The sequence below is a fragment of the Dendrobates tinctorius genome, unplaced genomic scaffold, assembly GCF_039654945.1.
Source record: "Dendrobates tinctorius isolate UK_male_01 unplaced genomic scaffold, ASM3965494v1 ptg000186l, whole genome shotgun sequence".
In the NCBI taxonomy this organism is placed as follows: Eukaryota; Metazoa; Chordata; class Amphibia; order Anura; family Dendrobatidae; genus Dendrobates; species Dendrobates tinctorius.
In genome coordinates this window covers 4,774,761-4,802,695 of record NW_027361853.1, presented here as the reverse complement: position 1 = coordinate 4,802,695, position 27,935 = coordinate 4,774,761, and the positions used below count along the sequence as shown (strand labels likewise).

Here is a 27,935-nt window from a genome sequence, read left to right as displayed (position 1 = left end):
GACCTTCGACGAAACCCGGATACATTTTTTGGATATGTTAGGATGAAAATGGAGAATTTTGATTACTTGGTGGAGCGCATTGCACACCTCATAAGAAAAGCGGACACCTATTGCCGCTTCTCTGTTTCACCCGCAGAGCGTCTGATGGTGACTTTAAGGTAAGCCACATTTATTGGATATGCTCGCATCAGAGCACACTTTCACTGCAATCTTGTTGGTGGTAGTTTGTATCTCCAAGTGTTGTCAGTTTTGGTATGTAATGCTGTGATTTAAAACTAATTTATTGTTTTTTAATTCCCCACAGATTTCTTGCAACTGGAGAATCCCTTTCGTCACTGCATTTCCAGTACAGACTCGGGATTTCCACCATATCTGGAATAGTGAAGTACACATGCCGTGCACTGTGGGACTCCTTAGCTGAAGAGTTTTTACCAGAGCCCACAACAGAGAGGTGGATTGAAATTGCTGACAAGTTTCAACAGATATGTCAGTTTCCAAACTGCTTGGGCGCTGTGGACGGGAAACATATCCGCATTGTAAAGCCAGCTGGATCGGGATCGGAATATTTCAATTACAAGAAATATTTTTCAATTGTCCTCATGGCCATCGCTGACGCGGAATACAAATTTATTGCGGTTGATATTGGGGCCTATGGCCGCTCCAATGACTCTCAAGTTTTCAAACTGTCTGCCATGGGGCGTAAACTGTATGGAAACACCTTCCAGTTCCCACCACCTAGACCGCTGCCGCAAACATCTGGTCCACTTATGCCATTTGTCTGTGTAGGGGATGAAGCCTTCCAGCTGTCAGAACACCTTTTGAAACCGTACTCTAGCAGAGGATTGACAAGACCAAAACGCATTTTTAATTACCGCCTCACAAGAGCAAGAAGAATGGTTGAATGTACCTTTGGTATTCTGACAGCCAAATGGCGGGTCCTATTGACTGCGATCAACCTCAAGACAGAAACTGTGGACGAGGTGATCAAAGCGTGCGTGGTACTCCACAATTTTGTTATCTGCAAGGAACCCATTTCCATTGAGGACACCTCTGAAGAAACCACCTTGCAAGATTACCATGACATTACCACTAGAAGTTCTGTGACGGTTTCAGTAATGAGGGACAATTTTGCACTATACTTTATGTCACCTCAAGGCAGAGTACACTGGCAGGATGACAGAGTGTGAAAGATTTGTGCCCTAACCAAACTTGTGTACCTTCTGGACCAACAGTATATACCTTTGCCAACCAAAGTTGGCTATCTTGTCATGGTCTTACAATTTTTAGCTTTAGGCCACAGGTGTGTACCTGGTTGTGTTTTATGCAAAGTATTTCACCTTTTAACAAAAGTTGTGTACATTGTTAGGAAATCACCAACAATAAACACAACTTTTTAGGTGAAATACTTTGCTTCAAACACAACCAGGAACACAACTGTGGCAAAAAGCTAAAATTTACCCACAGTTATATACCTGGTTTTGAATACCTTTTTACCTTTGAAATACCCTGTATTTAACCTTTTTTTTAACATAGTTCGCCGCAGAAAGAAATGACAGACAACCATTGTAAAACGATAATTTAACTTTTATTTAAAATTTTTTTTTTTTTGTAAAATGTTTTTAAAGTGCAAAAAACTTTTTTAATAAAGGTTTTAAACCCAATGGGCATTTTTATTGAAAAACACACATTACAAATCTGTGTAGTGTGGGGTGGAAATACTGCTGGAGGGGCTGCGGGACACTTCGACACTGGGTGTGTGGAGAGAGGACTGGGATCGTGGTGGGGAAGGAACAGTTAGAGGTGAAGGTGTGGAAAAAGCTACAGAATGGGTGGACATGTGGGAGGCAGAAGAGGTGGTGGGCGGTGGAGTGGAGGGTTGGGCAGGGACTGTAGGAGCAGATGATGTTGATGGAAAGTTGTATGGGGAAGGAGTTTGGTACGGGGAAGGAGTTTGGTACGGGGAAGGAGTTTGGTACGGGGAAGGAGTTTGGTACGGGGCAGGTTGCTGGAAGTGGGGAGATGTCTGGTACTGGGGAGGTTGCTGGTACTGGTGAGGTTGCTGGTATGTAATAGGAGGGGGAGGATGGAAAGTGGCTGGAGGGGGTGCAGATGTAATAGGAGGGGGAGGATGGAAAGTGGCTGGAGGGGGTGCAGATGTAATAGGAGGGGGAGGATGGAAAGTGGCTGGAGGGGGTGCAGGTGGAGGAACTACAGTGGTGGGAGGTGGAGGTTGGGAGGTAACCTGCTGTAGAGCACCGTGGCACGAATGCATTACATGCATCTGCTGGGTAGGAGATAGTGTTGCCATGCACTCCACAACAGACCTGAAAAAGGTGTGGTTTGGCGAAGATCTTGCTTCTGAATGCATGGTTTGCAGAAGTGTCTTCACCTCCAGAATGCTGGAGTTGATCTGCTGAAAGCCTGCGGAGATTTGCTCTGACAAGACTTTTAGACAGTTCTGGAAAGATGCATTCAGATGCAAGAACTCTTGCGCATAACTCTTTTCCTGACCCCTCTGCCGCTGTCGCCCAGTACCCGCAGGTGTACTAGAGGTGGCAGGGGCAGAAGGGTGGGGTAAAGGGAAAGCGATCTCCTCACCAGCAGCTTCATGTAATGTAGGCGGCCACGATGCTCCTGTGCTGGTGGATGGGACAGATGGGTCGAATGTGTGGGAAGGCTGGGAAGGTGCAGATGTACCGGGGCGGTCGAAGTGTCCCTCGGTGCCGGTCTCCTCAGGGATCGCCTCAGAAGGGTCCAATCGTGCAGGCTCCCGAGTGCTGCTCACCGTGCTGTGGAATAAAGAGAAAAAAAAACAATTAAAATACTGACATGGTATGGCCCTGGCTGAAAAAAAAAAGTTACATCTAACATTTTTTTTCACATGTGGTGTGTAATATTTACCTTCTAGTGACCATTGTTTCCCGGAGGAACGACAGGGCTTGTGCGTACTTGTACTTGCTCCTGCGTCCTCCAGATCCACTCGGGGCCCGCATCTCTTTATTGAACTACTTCTTGAAACGATCCCTCACAGACCGCCACCGATTCACAATTCTGTTCCCTGAAACGAGAAAGGAGTGGTTAGTATACAACATCAGTGTTTCACAAACTCCAGTCCTCATGGTCCCCAGGGGTCATGTTTTCAGGATTTCCATAGAAAATAGAAATCCTGAACACATGATCCGTGGGGACCACGAGGACTGGAGTTCGGGAGACACTGGTTTACATCAAGCAACCAGTACTGTATATACTTAAGCTCTTTAATCTGGGCCCGAACATCGAGGTCCTCCCAGCGGCCCACAAGGAGCGAACAGATTTCCTCCCAGAGTCGTCGGGTAACGATAAGGTCAGCGTGGCGGCGGTCAGCCATATTCCAGAGCGGCTCCCTTTCTCTGACGAGATCGATGAGGTGGTCCACATCGAGTCCTCCATCCTCACCGTCAGAGTCGGGAGCACGCTGTGAAGGCTGTTAAAGAAAAAGACAAAAATAACATAATTAGCCTCCACAAAAGAAATGAAATAAAAAGTGCAAAAAAACAAAGCAAAAATATTTATACTTACACGCTGGTGACCGCCGCATTGCTGTCGCCGACGACCCTGGGAGGCACTGCGAGGACCTCTTGGCTGAGCACCAGATTGGGAAGACTAGAGAAGAAAACAAAAAATGTTAGGTCTTTGGATGTAGGCATTTGTTTGCTGTGTGTGGTCTGCAGAACATTGTTTTCTATGTGTTGTGTGTAGTGTGATGTTGTGTTTCTGCGTTTGATGCAAAAAACTTACCAATTGTGAGCCCACTCCAGGTGTCTGTCCACCCCTTCCTTCTTCTTCTGGGAGCGCCTCTTCATCTTGTGATTCCTGTTTTGAAATAAAAGGCAATGAATAGACATATATTACAGAGATGATGGATTTTGGAAATAAAAACTTACCGTCAAACGCTGACGATGCGAGGGAGGGCTCCCAGAAGAAGATGTGCTGTCCTGTTGATGGCCAGACTCCATGGCTGTGGGTATTGCTGCTGCTGTTGCTGCTGCCAGTGATGCCATTTCTGCTGCTGCATCTCTTGGGCGGCTGTTGAATAAAGAGAAACAAAGGGCCAATGAATATCTTGATATTCCATGGCCCTAGTTTGGAGGAATGGGGGATTTGATAATTACCGTCTCTCATCTGCTGCTGGACTCCCCTCCTCAGCATGTTCCATTTGCTGCTCCATTTGGGGTGGTGGTGGTGCTGATGGTGCTGCAGTGGTCTCCTGCCTTCTCCTGCTGCGCTTGGTTGCTTTCTTGGGTGGCATGTTGGGTATGGCTGTGGGTCCCACTGTCTTGCTTTTATATATGTCTTGTGGGGAGAGCTACTGAGCATGCTCAGACCAAAAAAAACGGATCCGGCCACCGGATCCGGCTTTCGCCGGATCAGGCGCATTGCGGCGCTCATAGGCTTTCATTGTGTGAAAAAGCCGGACGCGCCGGATCCGGCGTGTCCGGCTTTTTCGCCGGAGACAAAAAACGTTACAGTAGCCGTTTTTTCCAGACGCCAGATCGCGACACATTGCCGGATCCGGCGAAAACCGGATGAAACGCATGGCCATCCGGCGCGATCCGGCGCAAATGCAAGTCAATGGGGGGGAAACCGGATCCGGCATTGCATTTCGCCGGATCCGGTTTCTGTCAAAAGCGCCGGATCGCGCCTGACGGCGAAAACCTGATGTGTGAAAGAGGCCTTAGAGTCCTTAGTATAAATACACAGCAAATTGATAGTAACTCTTACCAGCTGAGCATCTTTTTGATGCGGAGGAAACAAATCAGTCATGGGCTTAGTGAGACAGCGTTCTAACTATGCCATTGCGCAGGTGCCTGACTATACCGGCGGAAGTTTCAACATGAATGATGAATCAAATATCGTACACAAGTTGTTCTGTGTGTGAACACACCTCTATTGTTTAACATCAGTTCCCTCGTTGCCCAGTCGCCTAGATTTAATGACACAAATCCAGTCACAGTCTCTCAAGAGACCCAGCACACCTTCATCCTTCAATGCACAGGCACCTGGACTTAATATCTTAAAATAGCCGCACTAGAAATGGTGCACTAATGCGAAAACGCATATAAAGAGAGTTCCATGTCTCTGACGCAAATAGCAGTGCAACATATCATCATAACCCATATAAGCTTTTTATAAGACTGATCTTATCAACTTTAAAGTGATGAATCACATATCGCACATAAGTTGTTCTGTGTGTGAACACACCTCTATTAATTAACATCAGTTCCCTCATTGCCCAGTCGCCTGGGTTTAATGATCACAAATCCAGTCACAGCACTACATGTCAAAATAGCACAAATAGGCCACCTTAACATACAAAGGTACTATGACACATAAGATGTTATGTGTGTGAACACACCTCCATTATCTTGTCCAAAAAAAATTATTTTCTCTTTTCTTTTTTCCTTTTCCTTTTCTTCACTCTCCTCTTCCCCTCTCTTATCTTTATTAGGTTAAATAATGTCAAAGTAGCACATGTAGACCACTATAACATACAAAGGTAACATGGCACATAAGATGTTATGTGTGTGAACACACCTATATTGTTTTGAATAGATCTTTGGTTCTCTCATTGCGCAGGTGCCTAAACTTTATACATCACAAAGGTCTCACTGAAGACAACGCATTAATGCTATAGCGCATATCTAGAAAGTCCCACGTCACTCTGCATCCTGGCGAAACACAAATAAAGAAAGTTCCATGTCTCTGATGCAAATAACAGTGCAACATATCAAAATAACCCATATAGGCTTTTATAAGACAAATCTTATCGACTTTAAAGTAATGAATCAAATATCGTACATAAGTTGTTCTGTGTGTGAACACACCTCTATTATTCAACATCAGTTCCCTCATTGCCCAGTCGCCTGGGTTTAATGGTCACAAATCCAGTCACAGCACTACATGTCAAAATAGCACAAATAAGCCACCTTAACATACAAAGGTATTATGGCACATAAGCTGTTATGTGTGAACATGCCTCTATTATTTTAAATAAATCATTAATTCTTTCATTACACAGGTGCCTAAACTTAATACATCACAAAGGTCTCGCTGAAGACAGCGCATTGATGCTATGGCGCATATCTAGAAAGTCCCACGTCACTCTGCATCCTGGTGAAACGCATATAAAAAAAAAAAAAAAAAAGATTCATGTCTCTGATGCACATAGCAGTGCAACATATCAAAATACCAATGAATCAAATATCGCACATAAGTTGTTCTGTGTGTGAACACACCTCTATTATTTATCATCAGTTCCCTTATTGCCCAGTCGCCTGGGTTTAATGGTCACAAATCCAGTCACAGCACTACATGTCAAAATAGCACAAATAGGCCACCTTAACATACAAAGGTACTATGGCAAAAAAAAAAAAAAAAAATTCCATCCCTAACATGACACGAGATGTTATATGTGTGAACACACCTCTATTGTTTAAAATCTTTGCATTGCGCAGGTGCCCGAGCTTAATACCTCACAGTAGCCTCACTAGAGGCAACACACTAATGCAATAGCGCATGTATAGAGAGTCACATGTCACTCTGCATCTTGGCACAGGTCCAATCACAGTGCTACATATCAAAGTGGCACATATGAGCTTTTATAAAACTATTTTTATCCACTTTGACACACGAAACCAACAACTCAAGTGAAACACATGAGTTGTTATGTGTATGAACACACCTCCGTTGTTTTAAATAAGTACTATTTTGGTTACGTTGATGTGCCCTTAGGCCTCTTTCACACTTCAGTTTTTTACAATCAGTCACAATCCGCCAGGTTTTGAAAAAAAACGGATCCTCAATTTTCTTTTGAGGATCCGTTTTTTTCCCCATTGACTTTCATTAATGGCAGATTGTGACGGATTGCTGTCCGTTGTATCCGTTTTTTTTGAGGATCCGCCAAAAGTTTCTGTCCGTCAACATCCTCACAGATTTCAAAACGGAGCTTGTAACGTTTTTTTCTCTGGCGGATCCTCCAAACACAAATTTAACCCGAAATTCTTTCTGGGTGCTGGACAAAAATAAAATTCTCTCTCTCTCTCTCTCTCTCTCTCTCTCTCTCTCTCTCTCTCTCTCTCTCCTTGCACTCACTACTCTGAAAACATCGCCCAAGTGCGATGACCCATCCATAGGAGACCCTATGTCTCTCCAAATCCTGGCACACAAACATTCAAAGTGCAAAATATATCCAAACAGTTTTTCCATATTAGATTAGATCAACACATACATATATATATACATATATACATACACACACATACAGTGGGGCAAAAAAGTATTTAGTCAGTCAGCAATAGTGCAAGTTCCACCACTTAAAAAGATGAGAGGCGTCTGTAATTTACATCATAGGTAGACCTCAACTATGGGAGACAAACTGAGAAAAAAAAATCCAGAAAATCACATTGTCTGTTTTTTTTTTATTTTATTTGCATATTATGGTGGAAAATAAGTATTTGGTCAGAAACAAGCAATCAAGATTTCTGGCTCTCACAGACCTGTAACTTCTTCTTTAAGAGTCTCCTCTTTCCTCCACTCATTACCTGTAGTAATGGCACCTGTTTAAACTTGTTATCAGTATAAAAAGACACCTGTGCACACCCTCAAACAGTCTGACTCCAAACTCCACAATGGTGAAGACCAAAGAGCTGTCAAGGGACACCAGAAACAAAATTGTAGCCCTGCACCAGGCTGGGAAGACTGAATCTGCAATAGCCAACCAGCTTGGAGTGAAGAAATCAACTGTGGGAGCAATAATTAGAAAATGGAAGACATACAAGACCACTGATAATCTCCCTCGATCTGGTGCTCCACGCAAAATCCCACCCCGTGGGGTCAGAATGATCACAAGAACGGTGAGCAAAAATCCCAGAACCACGCGGGGGGACCTAGTGAATGAACTGCAGAGAGCTGGGACCAATGTAACAAGGCCTACCATAAGTAACACACTACGCCACCATGGACTCAGATCCTGCAGTGCCAGACGTGTCCCACTGCTTAAGCCTGTACATGTCCGGGCCCGTCTGAAGTTTGCTAGAGAGCATTTGGATGATCCAGAGGAGTTTTGGGAGAATGTCCTATGGTCTGATGAAGCCAAACTGGAACTGTTTGGTAGAAACACAACTTGTCGTGTTTGGAGGAAAAAGAATACTGAGTTGCATCCATCAAACACCATACCTACTGTAAAGCATGGTGGTGGAAACATCATGCTTTGGGGCTGTTTCTCTGCAAAGGGGCCAGGACGACTGATCCGGGTACATGAAAGAATGAATGGGGCCATGTATCGTGAGATTTTGAGTGCAAACCTCCTTCCATCAGCAAGGGCATTGATGATGAAACGTGGCTGGGTCTTTCAACATGACAATGATCCAAAGCACACCGCCAGGGCAACGAAGGAGTGGCTTCGTAAGAAGCATTTCAAGGTCCTGGAGTGGCCTAGCCAGTCTCCAGATCTCAACCCTATAGAAAACCTTTGGAGGGAGTTGAAAGTCCGTGTTGCCAAGCGAAAAGCCAAAAACATCACTGCTCTAGAGGAGATCTGCATGGAGGAATGGGCCAACATACCAACAACAGTGTGTGGCAACCTTGTGAAGACTTACAGAAAACGTTTGACCTCAGTCATTGCCAACAAAGGATATATCACAAAGTACTGAGATGAAATTTTGTTTCTGACCAAATACTTATTTTCCACCATAATATGCAAATAAAATGAAAAAAAAACAGACAATGTGATTTTCTGGATTTTTTTTTCTCAGTTTGTCTCCCATAGTTGAGGTCTACCTATGATGTAAATTACAGACGCCTCTCATCTTTTTAAGTGGTGGAACTTGCACTATTGCTGACTGACTAAATACTTTTTTGCCCCACTGTATATATATATATATATATATACATATATATACACATATATATACATATACATATACACATACATACATATATATATATATATATATATATATATATATATATATACACATACATATCGTGTCACTCAGAAACCAGGACTTGATATCTAGGATGAAATTAGCCTCCTATGAAGTGTAGTCAAGAAAAAAAAAAAGGAAGAGAAGGATCCCCATATCTCAAGACAGTTATAATTAATGATAGTGTCCCACTGTTAACCGCAAGGACATAACACGTTGATAGCTGTCTTGTCACAATCCACTTTAATAATTCATATCTTCCAAAAGGTATTCTTCCAGCTTTAGATCCTATTCCTAGAATCCTAAAGATAAAGCAGAAGAAAGAAGCTAGTACAAGCAGGATTAATGGAACTGGGGGTTCCTGGGGGGTATTCGAAGGGAAGGGAAGGACAAAACCAAATAAGGTTGCAAAACCTCTGCAAACTGGTCATCAAAGGAGATAAAGTAAATAATCATTAACTCACTTTGTAAAACCCTGTGTACAGCAGTTCTTCATTTAAGCCCCTTGGAGCCAGACTTTGAAGTTCAAAAATCCATCTGGCTTCCCGTCTCAAAAGCTCACTCGTAATTTTACCCCCCCTGATGTTTGTATACACTCCCTCCAGCCCCATTACCCGAAGAGTCTTAGGACTGCTGTTATGAAATTCCAAAAAATGGGCTGCTACAGAAGTTAATTGTTTTTCTTTAGTTTTATTAACTCTAGCCGTGGCTATATTTGAGAGATGTTGCTGGACCCTCCTACGCAATTCTTGTGTGGTTTGGCCCACATATACCTTGTTACAACCACAAATCAGTGCATAGATTAAATTGCGCGAACGACAATTAAAATATGCCTTCGATTGAATTTGTGTGGGTAAACCTGGTATAGAGATCCCATTACTTGAAATCATGAGCGGGCACACAGTACAATTACCACAAGGGAATGATCCCTTGTTGGAACTACCACATCTAACTTTAGTTTTAGGGCGTCAAAAATGGCTGTTCGTAAGGTAGTCCTTCAGATTTGTCGCTCTCCTTGCTATCACCCTAAGTTTCTCAGTGATGAAGTTTCTCAACTTGGTCTCACTTCGTAGGATGTCCCAGTTATTATTCAAAATTCTGTATATGTCACCCCACTGATTGTTAAATCTAGTTATTAAATTTATTGTGCCTAAATTGGTCCTTACCCTAGGTTTCAGGGTGTCTTCTCTCATGCAACTCCTCGAGTGTTCATATGCTTTGGACACAGTATTGCGTGGGTACCCTCGTTCCAAAAAGCGGTCTGTTAATAACCGAGATTCCTTTTGGAAATCCTCCAATCGACTACAGTTCCTCCTTATTCGTAAGAACTGTCCTTTTGGGATCCCATTGCGCAGATGGGCTGGATGAAAACTCTTGTAATGAAGAAAGTTATTCTTTGCTGTACTTTTCCGATGGAGAGTGGTGCTAATCTTGTTTCCTTGAATCATGACTTTCAAGTCCAGGAAATCCACCGAACTGTTGGAAACACAAGAGGTCAAGTGTATATTCCAGCTATTAATATTAAGTTCTTCAACAAAAGATTCCAGTTCTAACTTTGAACCTGTCCATAGGATGAGGATATCATCAATAAAGCGGTACCATCCATGCACATGGCATTGAAAGGCTGTTTTTTTCCGCACTTGAGTATCCTCCCACCATCCCATGTACAGGTTCGCATACGAGGGTGCACATCGAGCACCCATGGCGGTGCCTGAGACTTGTCTATAAAAAACTCTATAAAAAATGAAGTAGTTTTTTTCTAGCACCTCCCTCAGAAGATCCAGAATAAAGGTATCATGACCCCTATGTCCTGTTGAGAATTGATCTAAAAAATATTCAACCGCCAAAATACCTGTGTCGTGCATTATGCTCGTATATAGAGCCTCAACATCTAAAGTTGCCAGGAGAACATGATCCGGAAGTTCCAGGGGCTCCAGACATTGGATGAGATGTGCTGAATCCCGGATATACGAGTCAAGTTTCTGTACGATAGGCTGCAAGAAAAAGTCCACATATATACATGATCTTTCATATAGTCCTCCTATACCCGATACGATTGGTCTACCGGGTGGTTTTTGCAAGGATTTGTGAACTTTGGGTACCATATAAAATGTTGGTACTATTGGGTATTTAACCGTTAAGAAATCTTTTTCTTTTTTGTCTATTATCCCGTATTGGTGTGCTCTACAAAGTAATCTATCTAAACGGGACTTGAAGATCTCTGTGGGATCAGACGGTAGAACTTGGTAGTGCTGAGTGTTGGTCAGTTGTCGTCTAGCCTCATCAATGTACATATCTTTAGGCCATAAAACCAGGTTTCCACCCTTATCGGCTTGTTTGATTTCAAATGTATCATTATTCCTCAAAGCAGCTAATGCTCTCCTCTCTTCTTTTGAAAAATTATTTTGGCCATGTTTATTCAATTTTAATTTCTGGATATCTCTACTAGTCTTCTCAAAGAAGATTTATATGGCCGGAAAGAGTGTAAATGAAGGGGTTGCCTGCGAGAGCAGCCTACCTGTAAATTTACGCCTACCTTGATTATTTTCATTTTCTTCCAAGAGGTCAAGAAGATCCCGAAGTACTTGTCTGTCAATGTCTGGCACATCATTAATTTTTGAGGGATTCTGGTATAACATTTTAAAAGTCAGCTGTCTACAAAAAAGAAAAAGATCTTTGGTCAATTCAAACTTATCGAGCGTGCTCATAGGTGAGAATGAAAGTCCCTTCGAAAGTACAGATATCGCCACTGGTGACAAAATGTGTGAAGTAAGATTAATAATCCTTAACTCACCCAGTTCTGCATTTTGTTCCGGCACCTGTTGGTGATATTCTCCCGTCAACGTCGATTGTTGTATCGAGTCACCCGCTTGAGGCTCGGTGACCACTGTCTGTAGCCTCCTGTTTTCCTCTTGTGTCTTGGTGTGTTTCCTCCTGCCACGTCTGTGCCGCTTTCGCGGTCGCTCGTGTCTGAGGATAAAAAATCACTGGAGGCATAGTTGGACTTATCAGCCGGTTCCTCCCTTTTCCTGGCTTGTTGTTTAAAGCTGCTTTTATTGCGTTTGTTTCCATGATGTGTCCATCTATATGCCTTTTGATCCTCATAGTCCATTTTGTCTCTATGGAATTTGGATTTTTTACCCCGTATTATATCCTTCTCAAATTTCTCTATATTGAGTTTTAATCGTTCCTTGAAAGGGTCAACCTTCTCTTTCTTATCATAAGTAGCAAGATTGTTTTCCTTAATCCTGATATCCTCCTTTACGAGAAAGGAGAACCCGGTCATGCTCAATTAGCATGTCTATGAGTAAGAAAGAGCATTTTTGAAGACCCTGTTCCCATGTTGTCCTAAACTCAGGGGCTACTTCCCAAGCTGGAAAGATCTGTACTCTTAACCCTCGGGGTACCAGATTCAATTTCTTATATTCCTCTAAAGATTTGATATTCCAAAATGTTTTAGTAAGATTCTTGTGCAAATTTAAAATATCTGAGGTTAACCCCAGAAAACCATCATCAGCTATTGCACCAGTCCCAGAAACACCAGCTGAAGCAAATAAATCCGTCAATTGTTTCCCCCAAGCTAGCTCCCTGGTATTTAAATCCATGATAAATGTAGCAAAAACCCATATGTGCCTCCGTTAGAAAGACCAACTACTCAAGTGGGCCACAAATACATATAACTGACTTTTAGTCAGTTATTCATGAGTTTAATTAGCGGTACCATGTGACCGCCGAAGGCAGGAAGGGAGACCTTGGAGAAGCAGCGCGGTGCTGCAGAGACCGCGCCGGGGGGGTGGTAAGTATGATCTCTGACACCCCTGCTCCCCTGCCGATCCCCAGGTATATGACTCGTGTATAAACTGAGAGGGGACTTTCAGTCTAAAAAAAAATGGGCTGAAAATCTCAGCTTATACACGAGTATATACGGTACCTTCTTTTGACACTGAGTCTGGGTCCCCTTTTCTCGTCAATTGTGTTCATGGTCCATGCATGGTCTAAGTATGGGAGCCTTCTCCTACAGCCGGTGTATGGGCTGGGGGAAGGAATAGCGGCAATGACTGTTGATGGTGTATGTGCCCCTTAGGCTCAGATGTCATTCATATGTTAGCTGAAGACTTGAAAAACATGAAATGCATGTCTCTAAGAACTATCACATCTGTATTAATGTTAACTGAGAAGGACGGGAGAGCAACCATCTCTGCCTAGTTAGGGAAATCACTCACTTCTAGGGCTCGTTTAGTTCGGACGAATTCCATTTCTGATTTTCACAGATAGCACTCGTATCCATATTATTCTATGGGACTGTGCACATGTCCAATTATTTTCTTGAATCAAGTGGTCAGAGTAAAAAGTCGCGGCATGCACAATTCCCCTCCAAGAATCAGATGGCACTGGCCCATTGAAGTCTGTGGGTCCGTGAAAAAAAATCGGACCTCACTTATTTGACATACAATAATTGAAAAGGTGGAGAAACTTTTTTTTTTTCTCCATCGCCGAGAAAATTGTGTCCCGTATTGATCAGAGTCTGATTGGCATGATCGGACCGTTTTTCTCAAATGGAGAGAAAACAGCCGTGTTACCTGGCCTTACTCCAATTAACACCTTATTGAGACGTCCATTGGTCATGTACAAGTTCTGCCCTAGATTTTCACAGATTATAATGGGTTCAGGTTCTATAATGCTGTTCACAAGTCCGTGATTTGTTTTTTTTTGTGGACAGTGAGTCTGGAAAAAATCACGGTGACTCGTCCGTTTTTTATCAAAATTAACCACACAAGTGTACGGGTCCTCCATGAAGAATCACTGATGGCATCAGTGTGCTTTGTCTCCTGACTGTTTTTAACAAGTGGGCAGGAGAACCTTTACAAGTTTTTTTTTGTTTGCTTCATGTAGGTAAATCGCTGATTAAACTGATTTTAAAAATGGACTCTGATGAAATTTTGTTTTTTTTCTGCGTACGAGAAAAATCACTGGCATCTGAATGAGACCCAGGGGGCATTCAGGGCCTGATGCAAGTGATGTTTTGTAACCATGTGCCAGGTCAATGGATCGTTACTGTATAGTGGGTGTGTAATTTGTGTAAAATTATAAAGTTTTATGACCCGATAGAATTTTTTTTTTTATGGTATATTTGTCGGTAAGTACAATAATGCCTGGAAAATGGAACCTGTGAATTTATTGCATCACACTGTTTACGGGTGATGATTGTGGGTTGCTGGATTCCCATTAATTTGCTCATGGGGTTTTCTCAGTCGCTTCATTGGGGGATACAGGAACCATGGGTTAATGTGCTGCCTCCTGGAGGTCAACACTAAGAATGCATCTTAGAAAAAAGGTGGACTCCTCCTCACCGGGCTACACCTGGGCCGGAAACACCCAACTATTCCGTCAATACAGAACCAAGACCCTCCCAAACAAGGAAAGGTGCTGTGTTCCCAAATAATGGCTAAGAGAAAGGGATTTTTCGGGGAGAGAATACCAGAAATCTTTTGAAGAGGACCAGTAATCTTTATTTTTGCAGACTCCCTGGAGAAATGTTACAAGATCTTATCTATACTAATGAATAACATCATAGGATTGTCAGGGTAGATTTGACGTTTATGACTCTTCCTCCATGTTGGGTCTATAGGAATATGACATGGCGATAGACAGGCAATAGCTGTTGGCTGACAATTGTGAGCCCCAAATATCCTATAAACAAGCACTTAATCACAGAACATTCTAAAATCCAGCCTTGGCATACGGCGGACATCATGCAGCACAAATCCTTTACAATGGACTTTATGTCCACATCGATCAATCAAATTCCAACCTTCAGTTTTTCATTACTGGTTCAAAAAGGGCTGAATGAATACCTGGGGCCATGTATTATAAAGTTAGAGCCTAGTGACCCTTTCTTCTATTTCAGTATCAGATTTCAGCTTAAATTCTCCATGCTTAATTCACTTTTCTTTTTTTTTATTTTCAGAAATTGTCGATGGCAATGCTAAAATGACCCTAGGAATGATTTGGACCATTATCTTCCGTTTTGCTATACAAGACATTTCCGTTGAAGGTACTTTATTCCCAATATATATTATGTCCGTGTTTCCTGCATGGCAGGAGCGTAGCAATAGGAGTCACAGATTTTGCGGAATTATTTCGCCATCCCCTGTGCAGTAGGAGAACACCGCCACTATCCTTATGCAGTAGGAGAACACCGCCACTATTGTAAGAGAGACATGATGGTTGAGATGTTCACCCTCGTATATATTTTGCACTTGGGCTCTGAAGGTTACAGCTCTGCAGTCTGTATACAAAACATCATGTGCAGGATCACACATGTTCAACAGGAATTATACTTGTGCTGATGTCAGAAACCTTTAGTCTAGTATTGATTGATAAGGGTGTCCTAAACTATTGCCACATTACCGTAAAATGCACTAATGTATAGTACTGCCAAAGCTTCATTTCTCCCAGAGGCTGAAGGTCGGGGATAAAGATTGGTATAGCACATTAGCAGGGCTTTAAAGGGAATTTGTCAGTAGGATCTACTCTGCTAAACCGTCTATATGGGCATGTAGGTCATAGGAAGCTGTATAAAATGACACCTTGATATCTGCGATCAGATGTCTTATTCCAGAGAAGTCAACGTTTTTCTTAAGCTGTTAAGATCTATGGGACGGACATAGATCTACCTGAGAATCTGTCTCCAGAGATTATTTTAACACCTTCACGACCAAGCTATTTTCCTTTTTTTTTTTCTTTTTTCCCCTCTCTTTCTTGAGCTGTACATTTTTTTTATATTTTTCCATCCACATAGTCGTATGAGGGCTTGTTTTTTGCAGGACAAATTTTACTTTTGAATAATACCATTAATTTTATCATGTGATATACTGGCAAGAAAGGAAAAAAATTCCAAGTGTGTTGAAATTGCAAAAAAAAAATGCAATTCCACAATTTTTTTTTTTTAAATGGACTACGTTCACTATACGGTAAACCTGACCATTATGATTCTCCGGGTCAGTACAATTACTCAAATATCAAACATGTATAGTTTGTTTGTTTAAGTGGTGAGAAAAATTCAAAAATTTGTAAAAAAAAAAAATGCTTTTGTCGCCGTTTTTAAAGACCCGTAACCCTTAATATTTTCAACTTTTGGAGGGCTGTGTCACGGCTTATGTTTTGTGCCCAGAGCTGTTTTTTACTGATACCTTTTTGGGGTAGATACAGTGTTTTGATCGCCTCTTATTGCAATGTTGCTGCAGGCAAAAAAACTGTAATTCTGGCGATTCTAGATACGCTATTTATCGATCCGATTAATTTATTTTCTATTTTGATAAATCAGATTCTATTGAACACAGAAGAGGCAAGAGGGGGGTGATTTTATCTTTTTGAATTTTTTTTTCTCATCTTTTTCTAAACTTTTTTTTTCACTTTTTACTGTATTTAATACACCCCTTAGCGGACTTGAATCTGCAATTGTCTAATTGCTTGTGCTATATATAGCAGAAATCACGGTTTCCTATGAATGCCGGACACACGTTGGCTTTCACAGGAGGATATGAATGACGGGCACGGGAGTCTTTAGCTGACTTCTGGCCGTTATGATAACCCCCCACGATCATGTAACGGGCGCGCCAATGCTATTCATGGGACTAAGGCTATTCGTGAAGTTATCCTCTCATCTATTTTGCATTCTTTGCTTTCATAGAAACATCTGCCAAAGAAGGCCTGCTACTCTGGTGTCAGAGGAAGACTGCTCCCTACAAGAATGTGAATATACAGAACTTCCACATCAGGTGAGGGACCTGTATACACCATACCCTGTATGTCAACATCTACATTTATAAGGGTATTTCTGAAAAAATAATCTTCTCTCTGATAAATAAATCTTTTCCTAGTGCTCTCTGTGCAATGTGTTATCTTGTCAGAATTGTAAGAACCTTAATTTATTTATTTTTTTCTTACAGCTGGAAAGATGGACTTGGCTTCTGCGCTCTTATTCATAGGCATCGTCCAGAGCTTATCGATTATGGCAAGTTACGGAAGGTAGCTAGATTTATCATATAATGCTGACATCCAAGAAATACAAGGACAGCAGAATTGATTTCAGATTCAACGCCAAATTTGAAAATGTCCCTTATTTCCTATCCATAGAAAAGGGGATAACGTCCCGAACAATGATGGGATTTCCACTGATCTCAAGTTTGGGAACTTTTCCCGTGTGAACGGAGTGATGTTCAATCACACGCACCTCCTCCTAATTCATTCTTAACGTCACTGCTGGAGATAGCAGAGTGCAGTGCTTGGCTCATCATCGGCACTCTAACAAGAATGAATGGCATGATCTACATCCGCTCCTTTCACGAGAGAAGAGCCTCAGTTCTTGGGGTTGGAGAGGTCTAAACTTTCAGGAAATTATCCTTTTTTTCCATAGATAATGGATAACTTCCAAATTTGAGATTACCTCTCTTCTACTTAAAGGGGGTGAAGGAAGGTGGCCATACAATTTGGGAGGCTGAATGCTCAGCTAGCCAAAAGCTGCTGTTCAACTACCCTTCCATGTATATGTATGATTAGTTTGGCCAAGAATGCATGAGTTTTCAATGGGGAGAGGGAAGTAAGCTGCTGTCAGACTTTTCTGGCTGTGGCTAATCTCAAAAGGAGATGGCTGATCCTAATAGGCATTACCTGTCCAAGAAGTTACTTGAGACACCCCCCCCACAATACACCTGAAATTGGTTGTCTTAACTGACTTTTTTTCTAAGGTGTGTACAGTCCTTTGGATTCTTTATTTGCTTTGTCGATCCCAATGTATAAAGGCAGCCACATGCCAGCACTGGTTTTGTTGAACAGTGGATACCAACAGTGGTTGATGGACCCTACTGACTTATCGGGGTTACAATTGGTAGTGTCTGTTGTTCTTATGGCAAAAATAGTGCTGCCTGTGACCGACCTGTCCAAAGTACTACTGATGTAAAGGCACTGTAGGGTTATTAATTTCTTTATCCAACGTGTCTGCTAGAAAAATGGATCTTGGGAAAGCTGGAAACAAATGGGATAACCCAGCCCTGCTGTCAAAGAACGATGAGAAGACAGAGATCCACAGTATGCGATTTACTAGTCAACGCGTTTCGAAGTTTCAAACTTCATTAGGACAGACATGGTTTGTCCTGATGAAGACATTTGAAACTTCGAAATGCCTTATAAAATAAACCGCATACTGTGGATTTCTGTCTTCTCATCGTCCTTGACAGCAGCGAGGTTTAACCCATTTGTTTCCAGCTTTCCATGTTTCCTTTCTCGAGGATCTGCAGCAGCCTACATTTTGTCAGTGCTTTTGAGCACACAACATGATCAGATGAGGATGACTGTGTATATTTTTCCTATATTATATCCAGATAAGACCCTATTGTGCTTTTTGTCCTTCCAGCTTTTACCACAAAAATGAATTTTTGTCACAGTTCAGGTTTTAGGAAGCTTGCATACATACTATTGAATTTGGTGATGGTTCATATGGGAACGGAAATCCTACTTTTATAGATGTGTATGATAAATTTTTACATATTCTTGGTAGGACTGTGGAGAATGTTATGGATAAACCTTTTTCTGAAAATGATTTCTCCTGTTCTAGGATGATCCATACACAAACCTGAACACTGCATTTGATGTCGCTGAAAGGTTCCTGGACATTCCTAAGATGTTGGACGCTGAAGGTAATTTCCTCTCGGTTCTTCTGCTAAACAGTTAATCATTATTTTGTACAGGCCTAACCAGTAAAGTGTCTTCTTTTTCTCTCTCTTTGTACCTTTCTACTCAATAAGTCATTACGAAGTGCCTTAAATTCATTTGAAATTGTGAAGTGTAAGCACTGATCTGGGGGTTTCTTTGTCCCTCCACAGGAAGAGTTTCTGTAGGTCTGTCCATCATGTAGAACATGTACATAACTAAAGATTAATTGCATCAGAAAACCTTTGTTCTCATTGTACCGTCATCCATAAGACTATTAGGTGGTTTTTAGATTGACCAATAAGTTGTAGACCCTACTAGCTCCAAATGGGGTTCTATTTAGGGGCTTATAATGCTACTGGAGCCTTTTCTGATACTACTGGGTTGAGAAAGTGAAAGGAAGGGAGTGTTTGTGTATTAATATACTCCCCAATCACCATCTTCACCATTTTTCAGCGATACACTGCTCCCCTTCTGGGTCATGTGGCTTCTATTGCTACTTGCCGGCTCACACTGCCTTCTTTGAGGTCCTTCTACAGTGTAAATCTGTGGCGCATCAGAACTAGGCATCACCGTATTACATTGTAATAGCGACTTCCTAGTTCACACACAGGCCCACATTCATTAAGACCGGTGATTTTCATAGAATCCTAGATTATTAGATGTGGAAGGGGCCTCCAGGGTCATCGTTTCCAACTTCCTGCTCAATGCTGGATTTATCCCATCTTAGGCCAGGGTCACACTACCGTGTGTGATGCGAGAAACGCATCAACACCCAGCGCTACCACCATCACTCAGGACTCTGCGTCACGCCTCCCCTGCCGTCCCCTTCTCCCATTCCAGCTCTTCCCATTTTGGCTGAGCTGGGAGAAACTAGCGTGGAAACGCCAAAAGTCGCAAACAAGTTTGCGACTTTTCAAAGAAAATTACTGCAGAAGTCTGGAAAAATCTGTTTGATGAATTAAGGCCATAGAGGGGAGTGTGAGCCGGCAAGTCGGAAAATGACCAAGAAAAGGAGAGATGCTGGGAACCAGGGAAGACGGCGATTCCTGAAACATAGAAGCCTATAAAATAGTTTGTAGTTGCCATTGCTAGCTGGTCCATTGTTTATGGCACATCACATACCCAGTTTTGTTGTGTTTAGCAATTTGGTAGTGTCACATTTATTTTCCCAGTTTTGGCTACCAGTAGTTTGGATCCACAGCTGTAATACATTGGCCTTATATAAGAGTGGCTATGCAGCTGACAGATCTGATTTTGGTTCAGTACTCATCCTACATGTCTCTCCAGTGTATTAGTGGCATATTTACAAGCAATTCTTATTTCACCCCCACAAAAAAAATCTCTCCTGTTGAAGACCTGGAATATAAATGCCTTATGTCCTAGTGGCAACAAGAGTCGGCCACTTTCTTCTCTGTGTTGTAGTCGGGATTTAAAGGGAACCTGTTCCTAGAGCTAATATGACTGAACCCCCGGCATGCTTGTATAGTATTGTCCTTGTAAAACTCTCCTAACCATGCCCCAGCTCAAATTCTCTGATTCACTATGAAAGGGCTTTATACTTTTTTGATCAAAATAGTGTTTACTAAGTACCCTATGTTATTTAATGCACTTGCTTTTTTACTTATTTATTTTTATTAGGGTATATGCATACATTGTTTTTTCCTTTGGTTTTGCTTGCTTCTATGGCCAATGTGAACATGCTTTTACATCATGCATGTCATTCAATTCTACTTCAGTTCAGTTTTTTTGTTTTTTCTTCAGCATTTTTGTATTCAGTACAAATAGGGCGTGGCCTCCATTCTACTGATCTGTGTAGTTTATTTAGTCCCTCTGAAGCTGGGTGTCCGTTTGGGACCCAGAGACTCTGCTACTATTCACACTAGGTAGGTTTTAACCGTTAGTGTAGTTACTGTCTCAAATGGGTACACCTTGTCGTGGTGGGACAGCTTTATACTTTTTTGATCAAAATAGTGTTTACTAAGTACCCTATGTTATTTAATGCACTTGCTTTTTTACTTATTTATTTTTATTAGGGTATATGCATACATTGTTTTTTCCTTTGGTTTTGCTTGCTTCTATGGCCAATGTGAACATGCTTTCACATCATGCATGTCATTCAATTCTACTTCAGTTCAGTTTTTTTGTTTTTTCTAATACATTGGCCTTATATAAGAGTGGCTATGCAGCTGACAGATCTGATTTTGGTTCAGTACTCATCCTACATGTCTCTCCAGTGTATTAGTGGCATATTTACAAGCACTTCTTATTTCACCCCCACAAAAAAAATCTCTCCTGTTGAAGACCTGGAATATAAATGCCTTATGTCCTAGTGGCAACAAGAGTCGGCCACTTTCTTCTCTGTGTTGTAGTCGGGATTTAAAGGGAACCTGTTCCTAGAGCTAATATGACTGAACCCCCGGCATGCTTGTATAGTATTGTCCTTGTAAAACCCTCCTAACCATGACCCAGCTCAAATTCTCTGATTCACTATGAAAGGGCTTTATACTTTTTTGATCAAAATAGTGTTTACTAAGTACCCTATGTTATTTAATGCACTTGCTTTTTTACTTATTGTTTTTCATTAGGGTATATACATACATTGTTTTTCCTTTGGTTTTGCTTGCTTCTATGGCCAATGTGAACATGCTTTTACATCATGCATGTCATTCAATTCTACTTCAGTTCAGTTTTTTTGTTTTTTCTTCAGCATTTTTGTATTCAGTACAAATAGGGCGTGGCCTCCATTCTACTGATCTGTGTAGTTTATTTAGTCCCTCTGAAGCTGGGTGTCCGTTTGGGACCCAGAGACTCTGCTACTATTCACACTAGGTAGGTTTTAACCGTTAGTGTAGTTACTGTCTCAAATGGGTACACCTTGTCGTGGTGGGACAGCTTTATACTATGTCCTAGTGGCAACAAGAGTCGGCCACTTTCTTCTCTGTGTTGTAATCGGGATTTAAAGGGAACCTGTTCCTAGAGCTAATATGACTGAACCCCCGGCATGCTTGTATAGTATTGTCCTTGTAAAACCCTCCTAACCATGACCCAGCTCAAATTCTCTGATTCACTATGAAAGGGGAATGGTTTTCAAATGGCGCACACTGCTCACCCATAGCCTGGCTGCCCTGGTGGCTAAACACGTCGCCTTCGTAGTTGGCATGCCCACAGAGCCTCGATTCTTCTGACTGCAGAAGATGAGTTGGATCTTAATCTAGGCAACATTGGCATGGTATCACCAGGGCACCATGACTATTCAGCATGCCAGAACAGCCCAGATGACTATTGGTGAACAGACAAACTGTTTTATTACTTAATCTCACTTCCTCCAATAATACATCAGTGAATCCTGACAGTAGCTCGTTAAAGGGTTATTCACAAAAATTAATGTTTACCCTGTGTCACGCACAGTGTAGGACAGACTAAGTGCAACACAAAGGGATAAGGGGAAGGGGGGGTCCAACACTAGGAAAGCGGGGAGTGGAGACACCTAGGAAGATCTAACGTCACCCTGTCTTCCCTAAGAAAGCCTAAATGGGTTCCGCACCTATCACTGAGCAGGATACGTAGTCCCTGTCAAACCCTAGAAATAGAACCTGCTTAGGGAAAGAAGGGGTAAATGCTGGTTGAACCCCACTAACACTAAAGACAGCTAGGATACACAAAACAAGAGGAATAAAAAACACAGTCGTCCTACAAACTCCAAAGAGTATGCTAGCCGACTGCTGCAGCTCTAAGTCTCAATAGGGAAGTGCAAATAGAAAATATCACTCACAACTCCCAACAGCAAATTGGGAGTTATAAACACCCTGATCCAGGTGGCACCTTTAAGGCCAGGGGAGGTGGCCACTAGTCTGCAAGGCCAACCTCTGACACCTTCTGCAGCCAGATGCAGTGCTACTGTCTGCAGTCTCTGACACACCGTTGACACCCTTATTGCCGGGGGAATGACTGCAACGATCCCAAGTCTGGGCTTTGGAACAACAGGGCTAGGCGGTGAATGGAGCAGCGGTGCACATGCGTAGGCTCCACTCCATTCATTGTCTGTGGGACTGCCGTAACACCAGTACTCAGCAGGGGGAAAGCTTGATTTTTATTTATTTATTTTGTGAGTAACCCTTTAATGGAAAGTTCTGAAAAATCGCTTCAATAACATATTTCATTTTATTGATCTTGTGTTTAACCTGAATGGCATAACGATATTGAATCCTGCCTTGTTCTTTTTTTTTTATCCTTGTGACATTGTTTAGTACTACTGTACAACAGCATAGGACAGAAATGTATGTACTAAACATGGGGTGCATTTACGCTAGCCAATTATTGGGAACAAGAGTTCCTTTGAACACTTGCTTCCTGAAAATCATGCAATGTAAACCGGCTGCTCATCATCCAACGAAGAGCAAAATTCTCAATCATCAGGTGAAAAAGTTTTTTAAGTTTGAAAATCATCATTCTCGGCAGCACATTGTTCTGTGTAAAGAGATGTGCTGCCGAGAACAATTCTATTTTATGTGCACGCAACGAGTGAGCTATCACTCTTTCTGTACACAAGTACACACTCAAAAGTATTGGTGCCTAATTAAAGCTTGTACTTGAAGTTTACGTAAAATCCGGTGCAATCCCTTCTCTGCTCATGGCATGTTTGTGTTTAAAGGGATCAGGACACTCAAGGTGAAGACATGTCATGATTATTATGACTTTTCTGCTTCAGGACTTCCTAATGCTTTTATTTCTAAGCTGTTGCGTCAGATCATGTGTAGCGACTGCATCATGTCAGTGTGAACATGTACAAACACCTACATTCACACACAGTCCCTTAGGACATAATGCATGCTTCGTATCCGGGGGACATTATGTGTATCTCATCTTCTCAGTTTGTGAACGACTAGATGATCAACATTAATGTCTGTTTCAATAAGAATGTAATTTTTTTTTCCACCCAAGATCCAAAAGTACCTGAAAGTCCCGGAGAATACCCTCTTGTGTGAAACCTTTTTTTTTTAAAAGGAGGTTATGCACAGTGGTCAATCCCACTTAGATGGATCCCCCCCCCCAAAAGAAACTGACTGGTCATGGGGCGATGCCTCCATCAGTGAAATTGGCTGTCCGGCGAAAACAAGTTGTCGGTGGGATAGGAATGGGTGGGGATCGACTGCTGGCACCTGCAGGGATCGGCGCAATGGGGAACTTTTGTCCTTGTTAGAATGAAGCAGCAAAACTCGTGCTCGCCCGCTGCTCCATCTACTCCCTATTGGGCTTCCGCTCGGCTTTTTTTATTCGCCTCATAGAGAGCAAATGGAGCGACTGTTGTGTGTTCGACCGGCTGTTTAATTTCTTAACAGCGTTAAAAATTCTACTGATGATCTGCACAGGATGAATGAAATAGAACAGAAAGGACTTCACACAAGAGACAACAGAAAGGCCAACGTTTCAGGTTATACGTTAGACTTCTGTGCTCCCCAAAGTAGTTTGCTTTAAAAGAGAACCTGTCGGCACGATTTTGTAATTTACAGTAAAGACATAGCTGTAATACTGATTACACTGATACCTTCGGTGAAGAAATGATTCATGTTTAATCACCATTTGAAGTTTTCTGCTAACTAGATTTTGGTGTACAGGGGCCGGACTGTGTACTGGGTCTTCTCCTTCCTGTCTGCGATTCCCCGGCCCCTCTACAACCTCCTGTCTGGGAATGACAGGTCACTGTTAAGATTTCATACAGACCAGGGACAGATAGAGGGCTGAAGAATCACAAACCGGGAGGAGAAGACCCCGTGTACAGTCCAGCCCCTGTACACCAAAATCTAATTAGCAGAAAACCTCATATGGCAATTAAAGAAGAACCACAAAGCCGATTTCCTCACCAAAGGTGTCAATTTAAGCAGTATTGCAGCGCCATTACAGCCATGTCTTGACTATACATTAGAAAATCATGCTGACAGACTCTCTAACATTACCCATTACTCTCCTGGCCAACTGCTATATCAGAAATATTTTGCTCTATTTATAAAATAATGTGTGTCACGAGATTCAATGTTCCATTCACAATCGCTGTTTACATCTGCTACATCGTGTTTTGTCACTGTTTTTACATTTGACCGTGTTTCCATCTCATATACTGAATCAACATGCTTTAAACCTTTTCTTGACAGACATTGTTGGGACGGCTCGCCCTGATGAGAAGGCCATCATGACCTACGTTTCTAGCTTCTATCACGCCTTTTCAGGAGCACAGAAGGTATCCCAGGGTTCCAGTATCTCTCCAATCAGCACATTGTTCCTGTCGCTAATGTGCAAATCTTTCTCCCTTTCTCTTTCTCCCTCTTTCTTTTTAGCATCAGGATATCCTTCCTCTGTCTTAGAGAAGTTCAGGATAGTCACTAAGCACAAATATTCTTTCTTCCAGTACATCCTAGTTTGTATCATTTCTCTATACCAATAGGCTCCTAATTTCAGATTATAATGGGGAATTGTGCAAATCTGTTATGGTCACCATATGGTAATATTACATGAGCATTGTATGGTTGCATTTACATGTGTGTTATAGTTGCTGCTATCATGTAACATTTGAGGGGGGAGCAGAGTGATGATATCAGACGGGTCTGGTAGGGGGCGCCATCCTTTGTAAGACCGACAATGATGTCAAGTCAGACTGAATTTTGGAGAATTCAAAATATAAAGATATATAAGCATATAATATAAACTCTACCATTGACAAACGCTGTTGCTGATAAGCCACAGATCTGCTGTATTTAGCAATTTTATTTATTAGGTGATGCTTCACTTTAGCAGCAGATATTCAAAGGGAGTCTGTCATCTCCCCTACACTTAATTAACCGTCACCTTAACGATGAAGGGTTTTTGCCACCAAATCTTAAAGCCGTGTACAGAGACCCTGATTCCAACGATGTGTTACTTACTGGGCTGCTTGCTGTAGTTTTGATAAAATCAGTTTTATCAGCAGGAGATTATCACTACATGACTAGTAGCCCTGCTCCACATTCATGAGATATGTATAACCCCGCCCCCACCACTGATGGGCATAAAGCTGCCAATCAGTGGTGTGGGACGGGGTTATAAACAGCTCAGCATTCAGAGCACTGCTAGATCTGCAGCAGAGAAAACAGGGATTTAAAAAGAAAATTCCAGCCAGCAGCCCAGTAAGTCATACATCGCTGGAATCAGGGTCTCTTTTCCTACATCATGCTGGGGTAGCAAAAACCAGCTGACAGATTCCTTTTGAAGTAAGCTTTGTCCTGTACTAAAATAGTGTCCATTATCTGCCATATAAATATTTCTCTCTTTGAAAAAAAAAAACAATGAGAAAATCAACTTTAAAGAGTTAACCCAGCTCTGCTCACTTCCACACCAGTAGGTGAGTGGGGCCAGTGATATCTTGTCTACTGATACCTACAGGCCCGTGATCAGCCGGAGGACATTTGTACACCTGATATCATCAGCCCCGCAGGACCAATGTTAGGTAATGGGTTGAACTCTTTGGACTTGTTTTTTCTCCTTCGCCTCATTGGGGGACACAGATACTGTGGGTGTATGCTTCTGCCTCTAGAAGGCTGAAACCAAGTTAAAAAAGGAGGTTAGCTCCTGCTCCGCCGTATACACCATCGCCCCTATTGCGGGCGGAAATCCGTTTTTTGCTTAGTGTCTGTTGGAGGCACACGTCGGTCTGTCTCAAGACTGACCTTTATTTTTTTTTTTCTTTTTACCCATGAAGATAAGACAGGGCGACGGACCCTACTGAATGGGACCGATCTCCCCAAACCAACAACGGGCGAGCACGTGCGAGTGTCCCTCCACGTATCCTCTCCCGCAACAGGGATTTTTTTCCGGATGTTCCCTTTTTTCACATGAAGATGAGATAGGGGCGACGGATCCTATTGAAAGGGTCCGATCTCCCCAAACTAACAACGGGCGAGCACGTGCGAGTGTCCCTCCACGCATCCTCTCCCGCAACGTGGGATATTGACAGACAACGGAGGTGAGATGCGGGCGACGGACCCTATTGAAAGGGTCCGATCTCCCCAAACTAACAACGTGCGAGCACGTGTGAGTGTCCCTCCACGTATCCTCTCCCGCACCGTGGGACATGATGCCGGACTTAGCCCTGTCCACCCGAGGGTATTGAAACTCCAGGCTGCACAAAGGCACAAGCGTAGTCCGTGCGGCCCCCACTGCCCCACCAATGCTAAGACTGCGGTGGGGCAAGGCGGCGGACGGTCCCTCTCCTCACCCCTTGAAGGGGTTAGATGGAGCTAGGGTGCCTGCACCGTCCTTGTTTCATATGGCCCCCCTCCCCTCTACCTGACATGGATGGAGGTGGATGGCCAGGGAGAGCTCCTGCAGCAGCACACGGCTGGAGCCCTTGGCCTCTCCCAGGCAGCAGCAGAGATGGGCATCCGGCAGCGGCGGGTCCGGTCCCATCCTTGATTCTGGAGTCCCGGTGGTTCTGCCCGCCCCTTCCCCCCGGGCAGATAGTAAAAATCGAGGCCGCGGCTTCAGCCAGCGCTAGGCCGCGGCCGGAAGTCCCCAGCGTCGCGTCACGGCGGCCCCGCCCCCCATAGCCTGGGCGGATGCCGAAAAAATTTAGGCCCCAGCTTCAGGCCGAAGATAGGCCGCAAAAGGAAGTACCGTCCGGGGGCCTGCCCACAGTGCTGGCACGCAGATAAAGGGACGCCTCGCATGCTGAAGACACAGGACTGGGGTAAATGCTCCCCCTAGCCCCACAGAGAGGCTACGCTAATCTAAGCAAAGAGCGCCTTCCCCCGGCGGGTGCCTGACAGGTACATCATATCAGGAAGAGAGCTAAGACGCATACGTTGTTATACGCAGCATGCATCTCCTGTCGGTCCGTTTTTTCCGCGGGTGCAGATTGAAGTCTGCGAGTCCGAACGCCTTCAGGAGCCCTCCCCTGCGACCGAGCCCCGGAATGGGTGTTATCACTGTCGCAACCTATAGCGTCACTTGCGAGAGGTTTTGAGTCCCTTCGGGCCCCAAATAGGGGCAGGGACAGTGGCTCGCCTGTCTTAGAGGGGTTCTCTACCTCACAGGAGCCCCGGTCTGCAGGGGCCGCTCTCACTCCAGGCAGACCCGGGGGGAAATGAACCCATACGGTGTCTCCCGGTGCCTCAGCATCCGTGAGCTCTGCTTCTCGCTCCCCTTCACCAGTGGTTGATAGCGAGCAGACCTCAGATGGCAACTCGGACAAGCCCCTTGACCTGGACACTCCAGGGTCACGTGAAACAG

At 43.1% G+C, this 27,935-nt stretch overlaps 1 protein-coding gene across 8 annotated transcripts in view; it reads left to right on the top strand.

Annotated features, from left to right (window-relative positions):
* Nucleotides 1-27,935, top strand: part of LOC141055554 (alpha-actinin-1-like) — a 132,403-nt gene that overhangs the window by 30,925 nt on the left and 73,543 nt on the right. For all 8 annotated transcript variants that reach the window (XR_012221490.1, XR_012221491.1, XM_073552180.1 and 5 more), the window contains exons 2-6: nucleotides 14,932-15,018; nucleotides 16,657-16,744; nucleotides 16,916-16,994; nucleotides 18,580-18,661; nucleotides 24,827-24,912. Coding sequence is in view for 6 of the 8 variants with exons in the window: in XM_073552180.1 (XP_073408281.1) it covers nucleotides 14,955-15,018; nucleotides 16,657-16,744; nucleotides 16,916-16,994; nucleotides 18,580-18,661; nucleotides 24,827-24,912 (399 nt within the window). In the remaining 2 variants the exon portion in view is untranslated. The remainder of the gene's footprint in view (nucleotides 1-14,931; nucleotides 15,019-16,656; nucleotides 16,745-16,915; nucleotides 16,995-18,579; nucleotides 18,662-24,826; nucleotides 24,913-27,935) is intronic.